The 22,672-nt window shown below is 28.8% G+C and overlaps 1 protein-coding gene across 1 annotated transcript in view; it reads left to right on the top strand.

Annotated features, from left to right (window-relative positions):
• Positions 1-22,672, top strand: part of LOC107451366 (uncharacterized) — a 62,118-nt gene that overhangs the window by 4,165 nt on the left and 35,281 nt on the right. The window contains exons 4-11 of the mRNA XM_071184632.1: positions 214-295; positions 1,223-1,328; positions 3,169-3,295; positions 4,577-4,753; positions 10,131-10,220; positions 14,284-14,391; positions 18,009-18,068; positions 19,080-19,173. Of these exons, the coding sequence (XP_071040733.1) occupies positions 214-295; positions 1,223-1,328; positions 3,169-3,295; positions 4,577-4,753; positions 10,131-10,220; positions 14,284-14,391; positions 18,009-18,068; positions 19,080-19,173 (844 nt within the window). The remainder of the gene's footprint in view (positions 1-213; positions 296-1,222; positions 1,329-3,168; positions 3,296-4,576; positions 4,754-10,130; positions 10,221-14,283; positions 14,392-18,008; positions 18,069-19,079; positions 19,174-22,672) is intronic.

Genomic DNA, 22,672 nt, shown 5'->3' with positions numbered 1-22,672 from the left:
TGAATAAAATAAAATAAAAAGTGACCTATAAATGTTCCTCAACTAGCAACAACAAACAAGTATTATATGCTTAAAATAGTATTTTTTTTAGAATCGAGATTAACTGAAAATACATATTGCTTCGTGAAAGAATTCAATATCATATAAATGTCAGGAATTTTTCTTATTGTATGTTATGAAATATTCTTATTAAATATCTTCTTTTTTTTTCAGATTGTTATACCTAGAAGTTCGGCTGGTTTTGGATTTACTGTCGTTTGGACAAAGCCGCCACAAGTAGATTTTATTCATGAAGGTAATTTTCTTTTTCAAGATGTAAAAAAAAAATTTAAAATTAAATTGCGATATTATTTATAAATGTTTAAGTTGAAATAAACACTATTTTCTTAATTTGAAAATGAAAGCTTCGGATTTGATTCGTCTTTTAAAATCATGTCGTAATAATGTAAACAATAATAATGTAATGTAATAATGTAATGTAAACGTTACTATATTCAAGTATCATCATTGGTGCCAACACACAAAGAAAAATGCGGCAGAGAACGTTTTTTTAAAGTTATTTTTTTATTAACTTCAGATTGTAACATCACCAAATGTTACAATCTAAAATAAAGTTTTTATTTTTTATTTTTACTGAATCATGATTGTTTCTGTAAATTTTTCTTATTCTATATTTTGATACTGATGATATCTGGATTTCGAATCAAAGCAGCTGTTTCTTTTGTTATTTTTTTATTATTTTTTATTTTGTGCTGCTTCAGGATTTATAATTATTTCTCTTTTATGTTTATACTATATTCAAGCTCAAAGATAACTCGCTTTTCAATGAATAAAAGAACATGTCACGCTTCGCACTCTAAACTCAAGAAAATCAAATGAAACTTTTGCTAAATAAAATAAGGTAATTCATTAAATTCGCTTAAATAAACAATGCCAACTTTTATTGATATTCATTAAATACAAATATTTATTATTTTAGTACATAACTTTTTTATTAACATAAAATAAAAGTATTCAATTAAATTATTTTCTGGAAAAAATTGAGCTTTATGAAGGTACCTCATTTTATTTTCAAAAGGTGTAGTGATTTATGCAAAGAAAATACATAAATACATTTTCAATACAACAACAATGTAATAAAAATAAAGGGATAATTTGATAGTTTGTCATCAGAAATGTAAAAAGTAAATAATTTCAAGATTCGTTTATTCTCTTCTTGCAGATAGCATTGCTGTAAAGGCTGGCTTGTTACCAGGGGATAAATTGATTTCTATTAATAAAGTGCCATTAGCAAAAAAGACTAGAGAAGAAGTTGAAAATTTAGTGAAGTATGAGAAAAAGTTATCACAGTATCTTTGTGCGAAACTAGATATGTATATGTAAATAGTTTTTCATATCTTAAAATTGAGCTATAAATTACGATATTTAGCTATAAATCAAGATATTGATTTTTAGTTATTACAAACTTCCATGAAGCACACGTTAAGAAAGATATAAAAGGAACAGTTTCCGGATTTTTCTCTATATTTCAAAGCTCAGTAGGAATACTACAAAGTAGGAATACTTTCACTTAATAACACACTAATCGAATTTTCATTCTAAAATTACGGTCAAATAGCCAGCAGCAGTCTATCTATCTAATTATTCTGTGCAGGTTTGAAACCGTTTACAATTGGTATGGTTAAAAATCCATGAATACAAAACAACCATTTTGTAACCATTTAAAATTATCAAGGTTTCAATACCGTATAAATGAAATTTACATGGAATTACATTGGAGTTAGGTTATGTTAATCTTTTCATAAGGTGTGTTTCATCAAGTAACCCGTGCAATATGACTTAGTTAGTTATTAGTGGTGCCATCTATCGTGAGAGAGGGAAAATACTCGTCTTCTTTGAGTTAAACAGCACAGCGGTGTTTCTATCTATGCTTGAATGAGAATTTCGCATTCTAATAGTTCTGGGGCACCAGTTGAGGAATGTATTAAGCTCTTCATGCGTTGATTGGTGTATCCTACAAGTGATGTCTCAACTCATCTTGCAATTGTCTTCAGAGCTTTGCTATTATTTGTCCGAAAATATTTATGAGTTCGTATAATATAAATACACGGTATAAACAAAGTTATGATTAAACTTTTTCGTCAAATTGATACTCTACCTGGTTATTATCTTTCCTTAGATATATTTTTTTGGTAAGTAATCAGGCAAGATAAACACAAGAGGCGTGACTACTTAGGGAACAGAGCGCTCTCCTCCAGTAAGGGAACTCAGGTTCGAATCCCAATAGTGGCTGGTCATGCAAATCCTGCTCCGGCTCAAACTGACAAAATGCTGACCGGGAATATTTTTGGTGCGAATATTTCATAACCTACCAAGAGAAAACTTGTTCCCTTGTCATGAAAATCCGTTTTGACAACAAATTTTCCTCGTTATTTTTTTCGGAAAAAACTTGTTCTTGTATTATAAAAAGCCGTTGTGACTACGGAATTGCTTTGTAATTTTCACGGTGAAAACTTGTTTTTATATGGTAAAAAAATCGTTGAGGCTATGCCTTTACTCGTAAGTTTTACGATTTCGCATAAGCAACCCAGCTGCCGGTTTACAACTGAAAATTTCGCAGGATATTTTTTGCAATGTACATTTCGAATTAAAAGAGAGTATTTTTTAGCATGTTGTGCCTTTTAAATTTTAAAAGAAGTTGCGTTCCTTAAGATTTAAAACAATCACTTATAAACGATCTACGTGTTATCTTCTTAGGTAGACAACACTTAAATAAACAACTGATATTGGTGCCGCGTTATACCAAATTGTGTATAGAAGAAGTTGACAAAAACGTCAAAAATTTAATTTAAAATGTATTATTGCAAAAAAATCGAAATTTTACAAGAAACAAATGCATTTTGAAAGTACAAAAAAGTTATAAATTTCGGGAGAAATCTCTTGAATCATATGGTTAGTTTTTGATAAACAATTTTTGAAAACGTCACTTGCTTCCAGATCATACTTCAGAGTAAAACAGCTCGCGAAAAAGTCTGCTTGCTTAAAAAAGCTTGCATTTCACAAAAAAAAACGTCTTTAGCTATGACGTGTTTACGTAAAAATATATAGTTTTTTTTATATGTTTTAAGAGAAAATTCTTCCAATATATTGAAACTACTCTTTTTAAAGAAATGTAAACGATATGATGGAAGTGGAAGTATCTCGATCTGAAGGAGAATTAGCAGCAAGGAAAAGGCAAACAAGTTTAAGGAGAAAAGAATCGTTTACAAAAAAAGCTCCAAAAATGGTTATTCAAGTAAGATAATTTAGAAATTCATAAAACTTTTTGTTAGTAAGCTGTTAATTAACACTAAAAGAAAGCACATTTATGCTTCATAAATAGACATATAATAGTCTAATCTAATAACGAAAACTTTCTTTAAAGTTGAAACGCAGACTGAAAGTGGGAAACACAGAGATGCAGTAGAAAAGAGCAAATAAGTTACAATAAAGAAAAAAGTAAGATTGACTAATAGGGAGTGTGAACAAGATTGAACAAAACAAAAGAACAAGGAACAGAATACAGGAAAAGGTGTGGTTGAGTAAGGTGAGAATCACAGATGTTGCACGAAACTGAAAGAAAATAGATATCCATACTTCTTGAAAGATTGAGATCCTTATTTAAATAAAACTTCTTGTGACAGCTGATTTAAAAAAACAAAACAGATATGCCAAACTCATATTCTTTCTTTTGTATGATTATCTTGTTCGATGATGTATCCTCTACCCCACTAGCCATCTCCCCCTTTCCCTTGGTGTAACTCTTTTGTTAATTCATTCTGCATCCATGTGTTTCTTTCTTTCATCTTGTGCTTCAACACTGATGTATGTACTTCATTTCAGAACTGAAACTACACTATGTCTGTTTAAAAGACATTATTTGTTATTTTTCTGTGTTGTTCAGCTTTAATAATTTTCCATGTACAATGTTTACCCTTTTATTACTTAGAGTGTATTCCAGTTTTAAACTACATATAGAGTGTATATGTTTATTGAATGATCAAACCATGACATATTTTGAGATCTGAACAATTTCTTGATGTTTCTGAATATGTTGATACATTCTGTTAATGCATTCTAAAACTGTTACCTCAATTTCACTATAGTATGAATATATATATATATATATAGCATAATAAATAAATACAAAAAAACACGAAGAAAATTAAGAAAAACAATAAGTTACATTTATTNTTTTTTGGTTTTTAAAATTTTTTTATTATAAAATGGTGATTAAGAAGAAGTACAAATGAAAAAAAAGAAGGAAATTTGATCCTTTTTTATTAAATTTTACCTTAAACAAATTATCCTTTAATATATAGCTATATATAATATTTAAAAACACATTCCCAACAGACTCCAATTGAAGTGTTTCATTTTTGTAGTGAAAAAAGTGTTGTTTATAAAAACTAATGAGAAAATGGCTATTAGTTCTTGTTTAATTAATAAAGCTTGGTTTTGCCATTAATTAAGGTTTCATATATGAGAATGAAAAAATTCAATAAATATGCTTTGTTATAATAATTGATATTTGCAGGATTGCAATATTATGCTTTGGCGGCGAGAACGAGCCTTATTGAAAGTATTGTTATGTGAAGAAGATTTTTTAAACACAATCATCTTAGGAAATGAACGGTTTATATTTCCTTTAAGAGAAAAAACTACTCTTGCTACAAAAGCAGAATTGACTATTTTATTTGGAAATATTGAAGAGGTAAGCTTAATTAAATATTCACTTTATCCAAGTGAATTGTTATAATATAGTTACATTTACAAACTTATATTGTTACATTAATTACATTTGCTAACTTACATTGTTATATTAACTACATGTTAACAATGACATTTTTGACGTTAGAAATTACTTAGATTTTGTAAAAAAAAAATATTTCTCTGAATGAAGACACTAAAATTGTCTTAATATTGTCTCGAGAACTAAAACTGTCTTAATATTGTCTAATTGTCTCTAGAGATAATTAATAGGGATACTGGAATTGCGTTATTTTTTTAATTAATAACTATTCTGATATTGTGTAAATTTAGAGATGCACAACCTTTTTGAATGAAGGGCTACTTGCACAGAAGGTTGAATAACAAAGGGCCGCACACGTACTTAGACAAGCTAACGGCAAGGAACAAAATTTTTATCTAAACATAAGCACGAATTTTTTTTTAATCAGAAAACCTGGAATTTATCTGTAATATTTTCAGAAAATTAAATACTTTTAATTTTTAAAATACTTAGTTGTTAAAATTCAAAAATGAAAAAAACTTTTTTTTAAAAAAAAAAACTTCTTTTTTTTCCAAAAACTGATTTATTAAAAAAATTTAAAAATTGGATGAGAGAAATATTTTTTTTTGTAATATCAATATCACGTAGTACAAAAATGAATTTTAAAATAAATTTAAACTTTAAAAAAAACGTTATCTTCACGTAATGAAGTAATGAAAGCATAAAAAATCTATCTATATATATATATAAATTAGTTAAAGAAGGAAGTTAGTTTAGTTAAAGAAGTTAAAGAAAAAAGTTTAATGCGAAATTCGTTTAGGAAACCCGTAGAAAATGGCCATTTAGAGATGACGCTAACTTATTGTGCACTACTGACGGTAATATGTTCTACTGGTATTATGGTAATTGGTACAGTTTTGATAAGAATTCTACAACGAGTTTTCCGTAATTTCAGAAAATATTTTTTTCAGTTGTAAAGATAGTGTATTAATATTTTAATGGATTGGAATATAAAGAACTTTGTTTCTTTGCTAGTTATAAATACTTTAGTAAATTATGGGCCAGATAGAGAAATGGCCATTTCTCTATCTGGCCATGCTCCAAAAACATTATCAAGTTCTAATAAGAATTTTTTTTATTAAAAAGAATTTCGGCTTTAGTTGGCTGTCACTGACAAATATATTTTACATAAGACTTAAATGTTGAAGGGCTATGTAATGAGTACCATATTATGCTAATATATAGGTATAAAATATTATAATGATGTATTTGGTGATAATTAAAACAGAACCAATACTAAGCAGTTTAAATACCGATACTTCAGAAAGAAGTGTTTTACGGCCCCTCGAAAGGAATATGTACCCGAGAAAATTTGATAACTTTTAAATTTTGACTTATGGTTTGGCCGCGAGTAATAGCATCATACCAAGTGATGCTACATACATTTTATCATTATTCTAATGGGATGAACTACAAAAAACAAGTGTTACTTACTTAAATAAAAAGAAATTATTTTAGCTATATCAATTGAAAAACTTAGTGGAAGAAGCAGGTAAGTGACATTTTCAGAATGAAATAAAAGTTGTATTCCAGCAGTTATGAGAATGATTTCGTAGTGTTTCTCTACTCTGATTTATTGGTTCTTTACTTATTTTCTATTCACCCGGTGTGAAGAACAGGTATTCAGCTAGTAGATCAATAAATACAAATTTTGATGAGTAATATAAATTCAAATTAAATATTTTAATTGACGAAAATTTATATTCATGAATTTTAAGTAGGAAACGTTTTCTGTTTCGTTTTTTTACGTGTTTACACGTGTATTGTTATGATAAAATAAAGTTGGAAGATACTTGTTGGTAATAGTTCTAGTTGGAGTTGCTGACACAATCCTCTTTTAATCTGATTCGACCCTTATATTCACAACACTTGTTTAGCGCTTTAATTAAACAAATTGGCCCTGCAAAATAATCAGTCTCGAGAATGTCGATTGTTTTCCAGAAATTTTACACTCGTGGCAAAGATCACTCGTGGCAAATCTTCCTTCTTTCTTTAGCTAAAGCAAGAGTTGTTCATTATTTTTCTTGCGTCAATTATTGAAGATTTACTCAAAGAACGAGAAAAACGACTTCTATTTCTATTGACTGCTCCCTCATACAGAAATCAGAATAATCGCACAGAATCATCATACTTCATAAGTATTCTACTGTATAAACGGGAAATGATTTCGCATGTTGCCTATCAGCAATTGTGCTTATTTTATGTGTTTGAAATAATGCATTAAAATTAAAAAATATTAATTTTTTTAAGTGATTCAGTTTCTTATCCACCTCTGTATTTTAAATGCAAACCAAAAGTAATTATTAAATAATGCATTGCTCATAGATGACAAGTCTTAAATTTTCACGAAAGAAAAATTATTAAGACAGTTAATAATAAAACATACTGTGAAGAAATAATTAGCAAGCAAAGTTAATTATTTTTAAAGTTATACCATTTTTTTTAGTTTTTATTAATTAACACTAGGTTCACGGACGTTTCTTATATGCCTATCTCTACGAACACACGTCAATTTGACGCATAAACCAATACATCACTAGGTTTACAGACGTTTCTTATATACCTATCTCTACGAACACGCGTCAATTTGACGTATGAAAGAAAACATATAATTGTGATTCCTAATTTAATAAATTCAATTTAGTAGATTTTTATCCACCACTATTTCTAAATAATTCGTAGACTTATATAATTCATCACTTTATATTTTCAAAACTTACTTAGTTGTTATTTACCATTCTTTTAATTATTTTGGTGCGTCCGGAGCTGTTGTCATCTCTGCAATTAGAAACCAATGTAATTGTATACTATAAGAAAAAAATGAGGATATGAGATATATATTTATGAAATATTCTAGTATTTTATGCTTCAATACTCCAACTAAGCAACTGAAACCTTCAAAATCTGACACTCTGACATCAATTGACATTCTGCGTTTGTTCTTTCTATTATTGCTAATCAGCAACAGTTGTTTATCGCTTGTTTTGTTTGAGATAGCGACATAGGATAACAAATCGAAGTATTGTCGGTACATTCCTATTTATTATTGATGTGATAATTGCTTGTTTACTCAAAATTTTGTCTAAATTATGATCGCGTCAAATTGACGCATATCCTTAGAGATTGGTATACCACATAGAGACTTTCAATATTTCAACGCTTTTGAAGAAAATATCCTACAATATATATTTACCTCGATCAATGGTTAAAAGTCATTACAAGAGATAAAATAAGAATTCAAACCGGTTTTATAATTTTCCTTACAAAACTCGAAATTCGTCAAAATGACGCGTCCCGTAAACCTAGTGTTAAATTCAACCATTAGAATTATTGAAATAATGAAACACGAAATGTAAAAAACTTAGGCGCAACAAAAAATATTATCGAACCTCATACTGGAACAAGCCATGGAACAAAAAATCTGATAAACCGTAAATTTTACTGTAACAATTACAGCAAAAGTAGTGGATCATTTTAATTAAATAAATATTACTGTATGAATTACAGTGTAATACACTAGTGTAAGAAATTAAGAAAACTTGCAGATTTGGTCGATTATCTCTATCACTACAGGACCGATTTTTTTGAAATTTGATATGTACACACATTGATACAATACAAAACAAATAACCATTCAACAATTGTTATATACACGCATGTTCGTTCGCAACACTGGTTGGAGTCGGAAGGTATGAAATTGCCACAGGACAATTCAGGACAATTGCCACAGGAAATGATTAACTGCCCTATTTCAAGTATAAAATCACGTTGCAAGGCTTGAGTATCTGTAAGAGGGGATATCATACCCCCTATTAACCCATTTTTGCTGTTGTTCATTCTGCTACTGCTGTTTCATACCTTTCGACTCCAACTAGTGATACGCATGATCATGCGTGTATATTACAATTGTTGAATGGCTGTATTGTATCAATGTATTTATCAAATTTCATTTAGGTTCAGTAGTTCTAGTTGGTAGTTAGTATTCAATTCGGTTCAGTAGTTCTAGAGATAATCGACCAAGTCTGTAAATTCTCTTAATTTCTTACACTAGTGTATTTAACGGTAAAAAGAAGTTTTTCGAATTTTACTCTAACTTTATACCGTAATTTGATCCAGAATTTTTTTACATTGTACATAAGACTAATAGTACCCGACCTACCCCCGAAGGAGTTTGCGGATAAGGGTTTCCCCCGTTGTCACGTGAACTAAACACTACAAAACTACAGAAAAGTAAAATCAAAACTAAAAAGATTGATACACATAGGAAAAAATCCCAAAATCGAAAAGATGATAAAAATAAAACAGAATAAAAAATTAAAAGTGCCCAAAACATCAAAGTGAATAAAACTAACCAACAGTAAAAGTGTCAAAAATACAGGCAAAAACATATAAAAGCAGGGCTCGAAAAAACTCAGAAATTTTACCCGTCCCCGAGGACGGCTTGTCCAACAAAGAACCCGTCCTCCTTTGAAACTAACCCGTAGCTTCTAAATAAATAAAAATATAATTTTCTCTTATTTATTGCAAACATTTACATAATTGCACAATGAATTAGTAGTTACTCTGATTACATTATTCAGTAATAAAAGAATTAACGGGATTTCTAGATTAGAGAGTCATTTTAGAAGTGAGGCGCTAGGCTCTTGTAAGAAAACAAAAATTGAAAATGTATCACGAACATTAGCGGGAAAATGGCCATCCGGGAAGCACGACGTCGGATTCGAGAAATTTGTTGCCCGCGGGGAATTTTTGACCTCCGAAGACGGGAGGACGGGTGATTTTTCGAGCCCTGTATAAAAGTAAGATCAGGTAAAACATCAAATAGTAAAAATATGAAAAATCACATTAAATACAAATAAGACTAAAATAAGAATAGAATAATTAAAATAGTCGACTAAAAGTTCAAGTGTCCCCCATTCGAGGGTAAGTGCCTCTAAGATTAAAAATGTTCTTAGGTAAACCAAAGTTTCTCTAAAAAGGATAAACACTCAAAACATTGTACGTACATTACATTACATTGTACGTAAGTGTGAAACCGACTTAAAAATATATAAAGAATTACACGTCCCCCATTTATATAAAACACTATCATAAATGGCATTTTTTAAGGCGAGAAATCTATTACATTTCTTCGTGCTCACTGCTACATCAAGTTTATAAAATAAGTGAAATAACATTAGGCTTAGCTGACAAAGTCTACTCGGGTGAAAATTAATCTTGGGGTTTCCAGTTCACGTAGATACTTTATATTCATTACTTTGTTGTGTGTGTGTAGATCGTGACAAGCATATTTCTACAGGTCGAAGTGGTCTACGAGAAACATGTTCAACTATTCCGACAGCTGACACAAAGCAATGAAGATAACGTCGGCAGATTGTACCAGAAGCAGGTCTGATCATGCTTTATTTTTTGTGTACTTATATGTGTGGTAAAGGGTTGGAAGAGTGCTTCTGTGATAAAGAGGATTCAGTATTGAATTTTTTAAATTTTTAGAGGTTTTAGTACAATGTTTTTTTTTAGGGACAGAATTTCCCTTTATGTTTTATAAATTGCTGAATTTTATATCTATTGAGAAATAACATTTCAAATATTTATCTTATTCATTTTTAAAAATGTACAGTTTGGGGCATTGTTAAAGCTAAAATTTCAAAAAAACTCTAGAATTGTAAAATTCTCGAATTACTTTGATTTCAATTGACGCAATGGTTTTTTTGGGACAGAATTTTCATATATTTTACGAATTAGTGGCATTTATATCTTTTAAAGATAAAGCTTTTTAAATATTTATTTTTTTCCTTTTAATAAATTTACAAATTTGTAGCATTGTTAAAGCTAAATTTTTTTTAAAAAAAACTTTGGAATTATGAATTTTATGAACTAACTTAAAATTTTAGTACAAAAAAGCTGCATCCAGGAAAAGCTGCAATTTTTTTTATCCCTATAACTTTCTTGTTGGAATATTAGGCATTAGATTTAACTCACGTGCCATTAAAATCTTAGTAAAATAGATAAGACAGCTGAACGTCTGGGACAAACTAACACTTCGCAATTTTTTTTTAACTTGAACATTTGTTTCATGCGAAGGTATAAAATCTAACTTTTCACTTTAACTTCACTCTATGCTTTTCTTCAGATAATTTTATGCATTGACCACATATCCTCTATTATTTCACTCATAACTCAAAAGACAAATGAACTTTTAGGAAAAACTAGCAATTTTATTACCAGGCAAAATACCAGCATTTTTATTACCAGGAAGGCTTGGATACTAGACATTTTTTATTTTGCTGAAATTTTCAGGATATTTTCTTCAGGTAAAATTAATTCTTTTTGATAAACTTGGTGGTTAAAACTCTCTACAAGTTTGACTCTAGACTCTCTTGAAATATGAGAAAAAAACATCAATTTACAAGTGACAATACAATTTGTGAAACGAATGTATCACGACACTGACTATTATTTTATGTTTGAATACCTTTATACTTATTATTAAAACATGAATACTTGGAGTGGATCTTTGTTTTGAAGGTCAAAGGAGATTTAAAATTTTTTGAAAATAACTTATTTTCTTAGAACTTGACCGTCAAAATCCACTAGTACCAGCAGTGAACCACAAAGGCACTTTTTTCTGTGAATACATACCAATGAGTAGTATCTAAAAAATAAACATATGTGTTGTGTTTATACAATGAGATCTTTAATTTAACCTAAATTTATGAAGAAGTTAAAATTTTGCCCAATTGTCATAATTCCGTTTTAACCCAACTTTTTAAATAGAAGTGATACAAAAATTTGGTTTATAAAAAAGGTGGTATAACATATATTAAACTAAATGTCTATTTTTAACTATTAGCCACCATTTTATTTCAAGAAGTCCCAGCTTCTGATAGTTAGTTCTAGTTCTAACCCCAGAAAATCAAATCATTTATAAATTATGTAAGGAAAACTTTTAATTATCTTAGACAAATGACAAAACTGAAACAATTGCTTTATCACAATTTATGTTGAAGATTGGGTTGGCTGTTTGGTTGGGTTATTGGGTATTGGGGTGGGTAATTGGGTCTGCTGTTCAATAACACGGGTTACAAAGTAAAATATGCAGCACCCATATATTTATTTGTTCATACACTACTCATTAGTATATATTCACAGAAATCTGAACTTTTGCGGTTTAATTTGATACTAGTAGAGATTGACGTCCAAAATCTAAGATTATCAAGGAAACTAGCTAAAACCTGGAACAAAGAAGAAATAGATTTTTTGAATGAATTTTGACTTTCGATGCAAAGTTCCACTGAAAGTTTTTTGTCTTGATAGTTGGTATGAACGAGTAGAACATAAAAGAACAGTCAGTGCCATGATCCACTTGTTTCACAAAAAGTATTGCTATTTGTAAATTGATGTGATTTTCGCAAAATTTTGCGTAAGCTTCAGTTTTGACCCCAAAAACTTCGAGAAAATTTTTTTTTTCGCAAAAATAAAATAGTTTGATCCAAGGAACAAAACCTGAAATACTTATATATCATATATCAACTACTCTTATATATCAACTACACTTATAATATCAATATAACACTTATATATCAACGTAAGTCAACAAAATGATACAACAACACAATGAAATGTGGCCTTCTACAGGCATCTCTACATTTGGCAACTGCTCTTCGGTTGTTAACCCTAAAATTGCTTAAGTAAATCTTATCACAGTTGAATCATACTAAGGAGTGTCTGCAGCGAGATTTTTTCTCTATAGGCATTGCCAAGGAGGATTTTCTTACTCCATAGATCTTTATGCTTTCTTGCTAAATATTCAACCCATTTAATTCACCAGATTTTATTGAATTTACTAAATCAGGTTATTTAAATGTCATGCAAAGCTCTATATTGTATCTTTGTCCCGTGAACTTTAATTGAGTACATTAATTAAAACATTTGCAAACCCCTGCTTGCTATTGCTTAAATAATATCGATACCCATTATATTTTTTTGGTGAAAATAATTGTATATGCGCCATTATAGAACAACGTAGTTTTTTCCGCATGTAACAGTTACATGCCTACATACATATTCCTCTTCACTCCGAATCGGAGCATAGGGCTTCTATCATAGCTTTCCATCTCATTCTAATTGTGGCCCGATATTTTCCCTGCCTCCATGGTTTACCCATATGCAAAATGGGTGTTGCTTCGGGTTTGATGGCGTGAGCACCTTTTTTGGACGTCATCACACTTTTCAACTGTATTCAAGTGTAATAGTAAACAGTGCGAATGCGTCGTCCTTGCATGTGTTGTTATGGTCACCGCTGCTGTTTGATAATTTTTTTAGAATTTTTTTTTTCACTTTTAATTTTGTTATGCATTAGGTTGGTGAGTTTATTTTTGAGATATGGGACCAGAGAGTTCCCCCAAATACTTCTTGAGTTGTGAATAAAACAGAATTTCATCATTTGAACGATATTTTTGATTTTATTGTTTTAATTAAGAACCAGAAATTCTAACCTAGAGTTCAAACTGGGTAATTTTCAATACTAATTCAGGTGAATATCACAAATAAAGAGGGTAAAAAAAATTTAAAAAATTAGACAACAACCATTTTTCCAATGAGTAACCAGTGATCGCCTTTCGGCGATCATATTTTTTTAATGTATTTTAGCTATTGCTCTAAATAAGCAGTGCCATGCTTTTTACTTTTCTATTATAAATAACCATACCAGATCTTGAAAAAGAAATAATTGATATATTTTTGTTTATTTTATTTTCTACTTGTAGTAAACATGAAATTATAATTAGTAATTTTGTACGGAACTTTAAAACATGTTCAAATTAACGAAACGCAAATTGTCTAATGGCGTATAAAATTTTCCGAATACTAAGAAAATGAAATGTATTCCTTTTTCAAGCACACGATTTAAATTTCCCATTCTATCAAAGATTTAAATACAATTAACATTGAGTTTTCATATTTGTAAATTGAAAACATACACTGAATTTTTTTATTAAGAGTTTTTAATAGCATACTGCATTATTTACCATTGTTTTTAATTCATTTACAATCGTCTTGCACCCAGTATTTTTAGGTATTCCTCTTTTTTTATTTCCCTCAGGGTTTAATCAAAAACTTGTTTTACTTTAAATTTTTCAGGTATAACGTAACAGTTACATATACGTTAAATAACGTTGTTTTATGCTATTCAATTTTTTTTAAAGTAAACTATTAAATAAAGTTAATGCCTGTTTTTTTTGTAGGTATTAGAATTTCAGTTTTGTTCTGAATTATTTTTTAATGGAAAAACAACTGTTTTTTTTAAAGTTACTGTGCTTGTTTTTATGAATATTTATATACACAATATATTTTGAATTTCTTAAGAATATTGTGTTTTAATATGAATATATTTTTATGAATTTTTATGAATTATGAATCCATTTATTTCTATCTTTTGCTCCATGCAACAGATGAATGAAAGATTTTCTGTATTGAGGAAATATATATCTGGTTTGCCACTCGGAAAAATCATGTTAAAGTACAAATGCTTCAACAATCGCTTCAAAGATTTTATAGAAGTGAGTATTTAACTGCTTTAAAAAGTTGAAAAAAAATATTTCATCTAATAAGTAGTTTTTTCTTCCGATATAGTGAAATTACTTCGCCGTGTTTAGACACCATTAAACTTATATTATAATCACTACTAAAATTTTTCGCTATTGTGTCGCAGATAATTTGCTGGTCAGAAGTGTGTATAATAAATCTAGAATGCATATATGTAATGTCTTGAAATCATTCATTTGGTACTTATAAGTTGAGAGTTTTAAGCGGGTATTTTTTATTTTCATATCCTTGTGACGTTTTATCTTTTAAAATTATATATATATTTTTTCGCATAATAAGAATCCTTTTCTGCTTAAGAGCCCTCTTCAAATAATTATTGTTTTTGTAGTTCATTTACGTTGCACAAGAGCTGCACAATGGGCTATTGGCGACTGTCTGGGAAATATCCCTGAGGATGATCCGAAGACATGCCATCACAGTTTTTGATCCTCTGCAGAGAAGATGGCACCACTGCTTCGGCAGCCCGACGACCTGCACGCGAAGTCGAGCACTTTACGGTAGAACAGTTTAACGAGGACCAATACCGCACACCCTCGGTCCCTACGCAGACTGATCCAAGTGGACACCCACCCGCACATTGACCGCAGCCAGTGATGCTTGACTTCAGCCATCTGCTGGGAGCCGCGTCTTAGCAATCAGTCCTCTGCGGGACCCTCTTCAGATAAAAAAGGGCCTACCTCCGGTGATTTTCCCCTCGTCCCCCTACGGGGAGTTATATTAATTTTTAATCACTTATTAAATTACTATATAATATTTTAGAATATTTTTCAGCTTAATTTATTATTCGAAATCCGTTCTATTGAATCCACTTACCAAATTTTTAGCATTAAGGTTATACGTCTAAAGGTTATAAGGTTATACATTAAGGTTAAATCATACGTCGTAAGATCTTTTTAAAACTTTTTCAAAACTAAACATTAAAGATACTTATGTATGATCTTAAAACTTAGATTTTGATAGTTAATATCAATAGAGCACATTTTCTGTCTGACAATGAAAAAAATATATTAAAAAACGTTAATTAGTTAATTAATAAATGACGAAATTGCGTTATGTTAATTTTATTACGTTCGCAACCCGCAGTGAGCGGGTCGTTCAGAAACGATTCTCTGTAGAACACCGAAGTCAAGCATCATTGGCTGCTGTCAGTGTGCGGAGGGGGGTGACCATTTGGATCAGTCTGCGTAGGGACCGAGGGTTATTGGCCCTCGTTAAACTGTTCTACCGTAAAGTGCTTGACTTCGCGCGCAGGTCGTCTAGCTCCCGAAGTTGGGGGTACCATCCCCCTTGCAGAGGATCGAAATTTTGATGGTGTGTCTTCGGATCATCCTCAGGGATGTTTCCCAGACCGTCGCTAATAGCTCATTGTGAAGTTCTAGTACGGCGTAAATAAACTGCAACTACATCTTTGTGTTAGCAAAGAGGACGATTAAGAGGACTTCAAAATATGAAATGTATTTGCTGTGCTTAGGAAATCTTTCGGAATCGTTGGAAGAATGATATTTCTAATGGAAAAAAAGTAAATATAAAATAGTGACTTAAACTTTTGAGGAACGTTTTTTTTAAAGTTGAAGACGGGACATATAAAATACATTTCTTATTTCATTTGGGCCTCGTGAATGTACGTTATTTTGAATCTGATGTGTTCAGGCTCCTAGTTTCCAAAAAATATAATATATCTGAAGTGATTATTTTAGATATTAAAAAAACTTTAAAATTAACCATTTCAATTAGCAATAAAAACATTAATATTTTTATTGCTAATTGAAATGGTTTTACTTAGCAATAAAAATCTACTTTTTTAGTGATAAAATTGTCTTGAAAATTCAAATTCTTCTTTTTTTCTATTGAATTAAATAACTTTTAAGATAGTCGATTAAAATAAATTCTGTTATGCTTAATATAACTTGACATTTTATTTTTAACATAACCGAAAAGTGAAATTACTGGCAATTAAAAACACAAAAATATTATTGTTGAGAAATTAATGAGCTATTTCTACTGATTTCTTTTATCAATGTTGCGAAGATGTTGCTACTAGATAATATTTTAATTAACTTTTATCGATTGTAGAAAGAAAAACTAAATCAGAAAGTTCTTTTAAATAAATTAAATAAAGATTCAAATATGCCGTCCAATTTTTTAGCTATTATTAATTGAAAAGAGCTTAGCAAAAAATATTTTAATTAACTAATATATTTTGTAAGCAATTATATTGGTTTTTAGTAAAAAACATGTTTTGAAATAATTTGATTAGTTATCGATATGAAATAAGGAAAAACAGAGGTTATTAAACTTTCTCTAACTAGGCATATGTCAGAGTAAAATGCACAACATGCGGAATTTTTTGAAATAAATTAATACTTAATTAAATGTACCTTAAAATTATAATTAAGAATAAAACTTTTGTGATTTGAATAATTAGCTATAATAAGAAATAATAATGAATGCATATGTTATAAGCAGAAGCAAAGAGAGGAAATGTTCACTTATTAAAAACATGGTTTAATTTATAAAATTATTGAAGGAATAAAAGAGGATTATTATTCAAAAAAGAAAATTAAGTTACGGGGGAATATATTATTTTTTAACTATTAAAATAAAATGAATTTATTTTAATAGATGGTGAATATTTTAAAATAAGCTTTCAGAAGAAGTGTTATTTAAGACAGATAAATTTAAATCAGATATTAAAGTAGATTGTGTGCTTTTCAATTATATACTAGCACAATAAAATTATAGATAAGATGCTATATAAAAATTTCCAGATTAATGTAAAAAGTGCTGGCACCCTGGGTGTATCATCCGTAAAATTAATTTTTACCGTTAAATTTCTAACCGTCATTTTTACAGTAATATTTATTTAATTAGAGTGATTTGGTATTTTTATAGTAAATACTACTGAAAATTTAACGGTATATCAGATTCTGTGTTCCGCAAAATTTAGGATTAAAAACGGATTTTACTGCAAAAAGTACTGGCACCCTACGTGCCGGTACTTTTTGCTGCAATTTGATCCGGAATTTTTTACAATGTATCCAAGAAGTATTATAGATAAATTGGGAGCACCCGGCAAAAATTTTGTTACCTGACCGGTTCTGGAAAGCCGACAAAATTTTGATTCATTACCTATCTAGGTACACAGTAAAAAATTCAGGATCAAATTACGGAAAAAAAGTATTTACACACTGAGTGTTGTATCCGTAAAAATCATTTTAACATCTATTTTTGCCGTAAAATTTTTTATCATAATTTTTGAAGTAATATTTATTTAACTATGATGAGTCAGTGATTTTAGAATAAATATTACTATACATATTGCGGTGTATCAAATATTTTGTTCCGTAAAATTTTACGCTGAAAAGTACCGGCAACCTAAATACCTGTATTTTTTACCGTAATTTAATCCAGAATTTTTACTTTAATAAAACAATCAAAGTGAATTGAAAATTATTATCAAAAGTTATATAAATCTAAAATCACAATTGAAACTGTTTTTAATTTAACTTCTGCTGTTTTTATGAAAAAAAAGAGAATTAAATTAACAGTTAACACATTTTATACCTTGTAGGATGCAAAGAATTCTGCTGAACGAATTGAAATATTGCAATTTTTAGAGAAACCTTTGAAGGTATGAACCTATTTATTTTATAATTATTAAGTTTTTATTTTAAAATATTTTAATTTCATATCAGTTAAAATTATATTAACACTAATGTAGATGCAATTTTTTTTTATCAATAGCTAAATTTTTGTCTCATTTTATCTTAAAATGTTTTAATTTTGATTTCAATTTAAAGTGTTTTAATACTGAATTCAACTTAAAATGTTTTAATATTGCATTGAGAAAAAAAAGTATGGTCAAAACTACCAAAACAGGGAAAAATTTACCGTGTTCCTGGTTCTATGGGAACACCAAAGAGCACGGTAAACTTTACCAAAGTGCTTTGGTAATGATTTTGATAAAATTAGCGGTAAAACATGGTTTTATAATGAGCTACAAAATTTGGTATTGTGGAAAAATTTGTAATTTTTCAAAATTTGTTATTTGTATAATTTTATCAGAATAACTTAGAGCATGTAATAAAAACCATTTATTTGGTTGGAGTTACTTTTCAGTTTTGTAATTCTAACAATATCAGTAGTAATACGAACTGTAATTTGGAAAACCAGAATTTGCGTAAACCATTAACATACGAACTGAAAAATTACCAAATGAATGGTCTAAATACGGTATATTTTAGCTTTCTGAATCAGAATTAGGTTATTTATTTTTTTCTAAGAAATGCCATTACCATACAGTAAACTGATTTTGCCAGAATTTTTTTCTCCGTATTGCATTAGTTTCTATAATAGTGGTTTTGTTTTAGGTTTTTTTTTAAAATTTTTATTTCAGCTTAAAATGCTTTAATATTTATTAATAATTAGAATGTTTTGTTATTCAGGTCTTAGAATATTTGAGATTAGTTTAAATTCATGATTTTATTAATTTAAGTTCAGAATGTTTAAATATTATTTTAAATGTAAGCGATTGAAGTAGTTGTAAGTAAGTGAGTAAATTTAATTGCTCGTAAGTATTTTACGTGAAGTTGACTAAATATTTATCAAGCTTTTTCACTTTCTTATGCAATGCTTTTTACAGTATATTTCAGATTTGATTGCAACGCTTGCTGTTCTTCTATCTTGTACAGCAGTGGGGCACAGAGATTACGTGTGCTTGGAAAACGTAATTTCAGGTAAAGGATTTTAAAATTGTAGTCTGACAAATTATTGATTGCATTAAATAGAATTAATTACTGATTGAATTGTAGAAAAGCATATTTTTACAAAACTAGAAGGCTCAACTTCTTGCTCGCCAACCCCCGAAATTGCTTACATAGTTTATTAATGATCGCTTCTCTTGTATTTTCCGCCTTCATCTTAATGTCTCATCACCCAATTTATCTCCAAGTATCCACTTTATTATTCTTCAGCCATCATATTTGTCTCGTTTTTACTACTTATGTACTTTAATATCTTCGATACATTATACTGATTATATTAAAGGCTATATGGAGAAAAATTCAGGTAAAATTACCGTACTTCTATGATAATGGCATTTCTGGTTAAAAAAAACAACAATTTAATTATGGTAATCAAATCAAAATATACAGTACTTAAACCATTCATTTGGTAATTTTTCCGTTGGCATGTTAAAGGTTTATTGGAAATTATGGTTTACAAAATTACAGTTCTCATTATCACACATTTAGTAAAAAAATTGAAAAGTAAATTTAGCCAAATAAATAGTTTTTATGTTTCTCTTTTTGATATGATACAATTACTAAATTTTACTTTGTTTTCCACCAAATAGTATGGTAATAAGACCATATTTTATAGTAATATTACCAAAAGTCGTAACCAAAGCGCTCCGGTAAATATTACCGTGCATTTTGGTGTTTCCCTAAAGCCAGATACACGGTAAATTTTACCCATATTCTGGTAGTTTCGTGCACATTGTTTTTTTCCAAAGTAAATTTCATGCAGAAACTTATCACAAAATATAACAATTACAATGTTAGCTTAAATAAAGACAAGAGTATCTTTCATTGCAATTGCTAATTGAATGTTACAACTAACTATATTTAAAAATTTCACCAAATTTAGCATATTGTTTTTATTTAACAATACCAATTTTAACAACAATGTATTTAAATTTATCCTGGTAAGTTTTTCTCTTTACTTCGAAAAATCCATAAAACCGTGAATAGAAATTACTAAATTAACCCAGTTAGTTAACTGTAGCTTTGACTACATTGTTTTTTTCAATGTGAATATCATACATTAACTTATCATAAAATATAGCAATTACAATGCTTGTTGAAATAAAGACAAGAATTTCTTTCTTGCAATTGTTAATTGAGTGTTACAACTATACTTAATTTCTCCTACTTTAACATTTTGTTATTAGGAACAATGTATTTAAATTTACTGTGGTTAGCTTTTCTCTTTACTCCAAAAAAATCATAAGACCCTGAATAGAAATTACTAAATTAACCCAAAATTAATGCAAAATTTTAATAAAAGGAGATGTCTTGATATTTTTCAGACATGCAAAAGAAAAAAAAACACAGCTGCAGAAAAGTTATAATTTCCGTGCTAACTGAGTTTTCATTAAACTGAATAACGTAGCAAAGAAATAAAAAAACTATATAATAGAATAAAAATTATTTTAATACCAGAATAGTTCTTAAACATTTCTCTAGAAATATGCAGATATTTAATAGCAAGAATTTACTTTTTGTTTCATCTAATAGTAATCCCATTGTAAGAACTTACGAAATACGCAAAGGTGTGGGTTAGAAATTACGAATATATAGTAGCTGTTGAACCAAAGCTTCTTTCCATCTTTCGATTTCTCAAAACATAGCAAAATTTATTTTTATAAGAAATAGAATTTGATAAATTTCTTTAATGATACGTCAGTACATATTTCCATATGTTAATATATACGCATGTCACGTAGCAAAAAGAATTATGCTGAACCACTGTACTGTGTGGTAATGACATTCTGATAAAAAAAAAATTCAAGTTAATAAAACCAAAATATACGTATTTTAACAATTCATTTCGCAATTTTCATGATCATATTGCAACGAAATTTTCGAAATTATGGTTTTTAAAATAATAGTTCTTATTATCTCACTTTTAAAAAAAATTACAAAACTGAAAAGTAAATTTAACCAAATAAATGGTTTTCTTGCCATGCTCTGAATTATCATGAATTAACATGATGGAATTACTACCTTTTACCACATTTATCAAATTTTATCCATTATTTTTAAACCATATTTTATTGTAAATTTTATCAAATGGACTTTTTGGTGTTCTCTTAGAGCCAGAAACAGGTAAATTGCACTATATTTTGGCAGTTTTGACCAATACTTTTTTTCTCAGTGCATCAACTTATTAGACAGTATACAGTTGGTGCCTAATGCTAGGAATAAAAGAAATATTTTCGTAATAAGAAAAGTTTTAAAGCGCTCAAATAAAATAAAAAATTGGTTTCTACCTCTCAAAAATTACCGACGTTGATATTTAGAAAAAGAAACGGAGTTACCTTTATTTGAGTTAATATAGTTGTTATATAGGAACACCAGCATATTGATATCGATTTTTTGATGCATTTTTAAATTAAAGTTTACTTTATTAATCATAAAAGAAATATAGTTTATCGTAATTCATTTGCATGTTTTCTGCATAAAAACAACTCAATTTGAATCAATTTTTTAAAACTTGTGTCATATTTAATTAATTTATTATTTTTTTCCTTACTAATATAAAAAATATAAGCTCTAACGAAATATAATTGAATATACTTTGCAAATTAACTATAAAAATTAATTTATAAAAATTTATCTATGCATAATATGCAGGCTCAATTATTGAATTTGAAGAAGAATATTCTTTTCAAGTTTTTTATGTAATTTTACGTCATGTAATTATAAATAAAAAAAGCTTGTTAGTTCTTCTACGAAATCTTCTTTTTAATGATGGGAATTTAAAATGTCTTCTGATCTCAAACTTTAAATTTATACAGAAAAGGAACGTAACAGAAACAATGAAAAATTCCTAAATCTTTGTAAAATTTTCGAATTAAAAAAAGTAATTAAAAAGATCTTTTTTCAAATGCTGATTGAAATGTGTTGAAGATTCAGCTTGCGTTGCAATGGTTTTATTTTTTTCTCTCTTTTTAAAATAAAAACATGAGAAAAATTTTAAAAATTCGTGAACAACTAATAAAAACATATATGCGTGAAAGGATAGAAGTTCATATAACTTAAAGTAATCAAAGGTATAATGCCTTGCATTAGCTAATTTCGAAATCTTCCTTAGACTTATATTTTTTAGATAATTTTTAATTTCGATTGGCTCATGGAAAAGGTGAAAGGATAAATGCCGTTATATATACTAAGCCCAACGTGGGTTAAAGAAGGGATGTTATGGAATGCATTTTGTTTTGAAAGGAAAAATATTTGACACTAATTTTCGAAGTGATTTCCGTTAGAATAAAAAGAGGGGAACTAAACTTTAGTTACTATATTGGAATGAATGATTCAGTTCAAGCGTTCTAATATGGAATAAAATATGTGTTAGTCTACGCAATAAAATAAAACAATTAGAAAAAAAAGAGATATTATGCATTGGTTGTTATAACGGAATGATCGACCTCTCGGTAAGGGCCACCTGTCGTTC

Source organism: Parasteatoda tepidariorum, chromosome 8, assembly GCF_043381705.1.
Source record: "Parasteatoda tepidariorum isolate YZ-2023 chromosome 8, CAS_Ptep_4.0, whole genome shotgun sequence".
Taxonomy (NCBI): Eukaryota; Metazoa; Arthropoda; class Arachnida; order Araneae; family Theridiidae; genus Parasteatoda; species Parasteatoda tepidariorum.
This window is presented reverse-complemented; position numbering and strand designations above follow the sequence as displayed.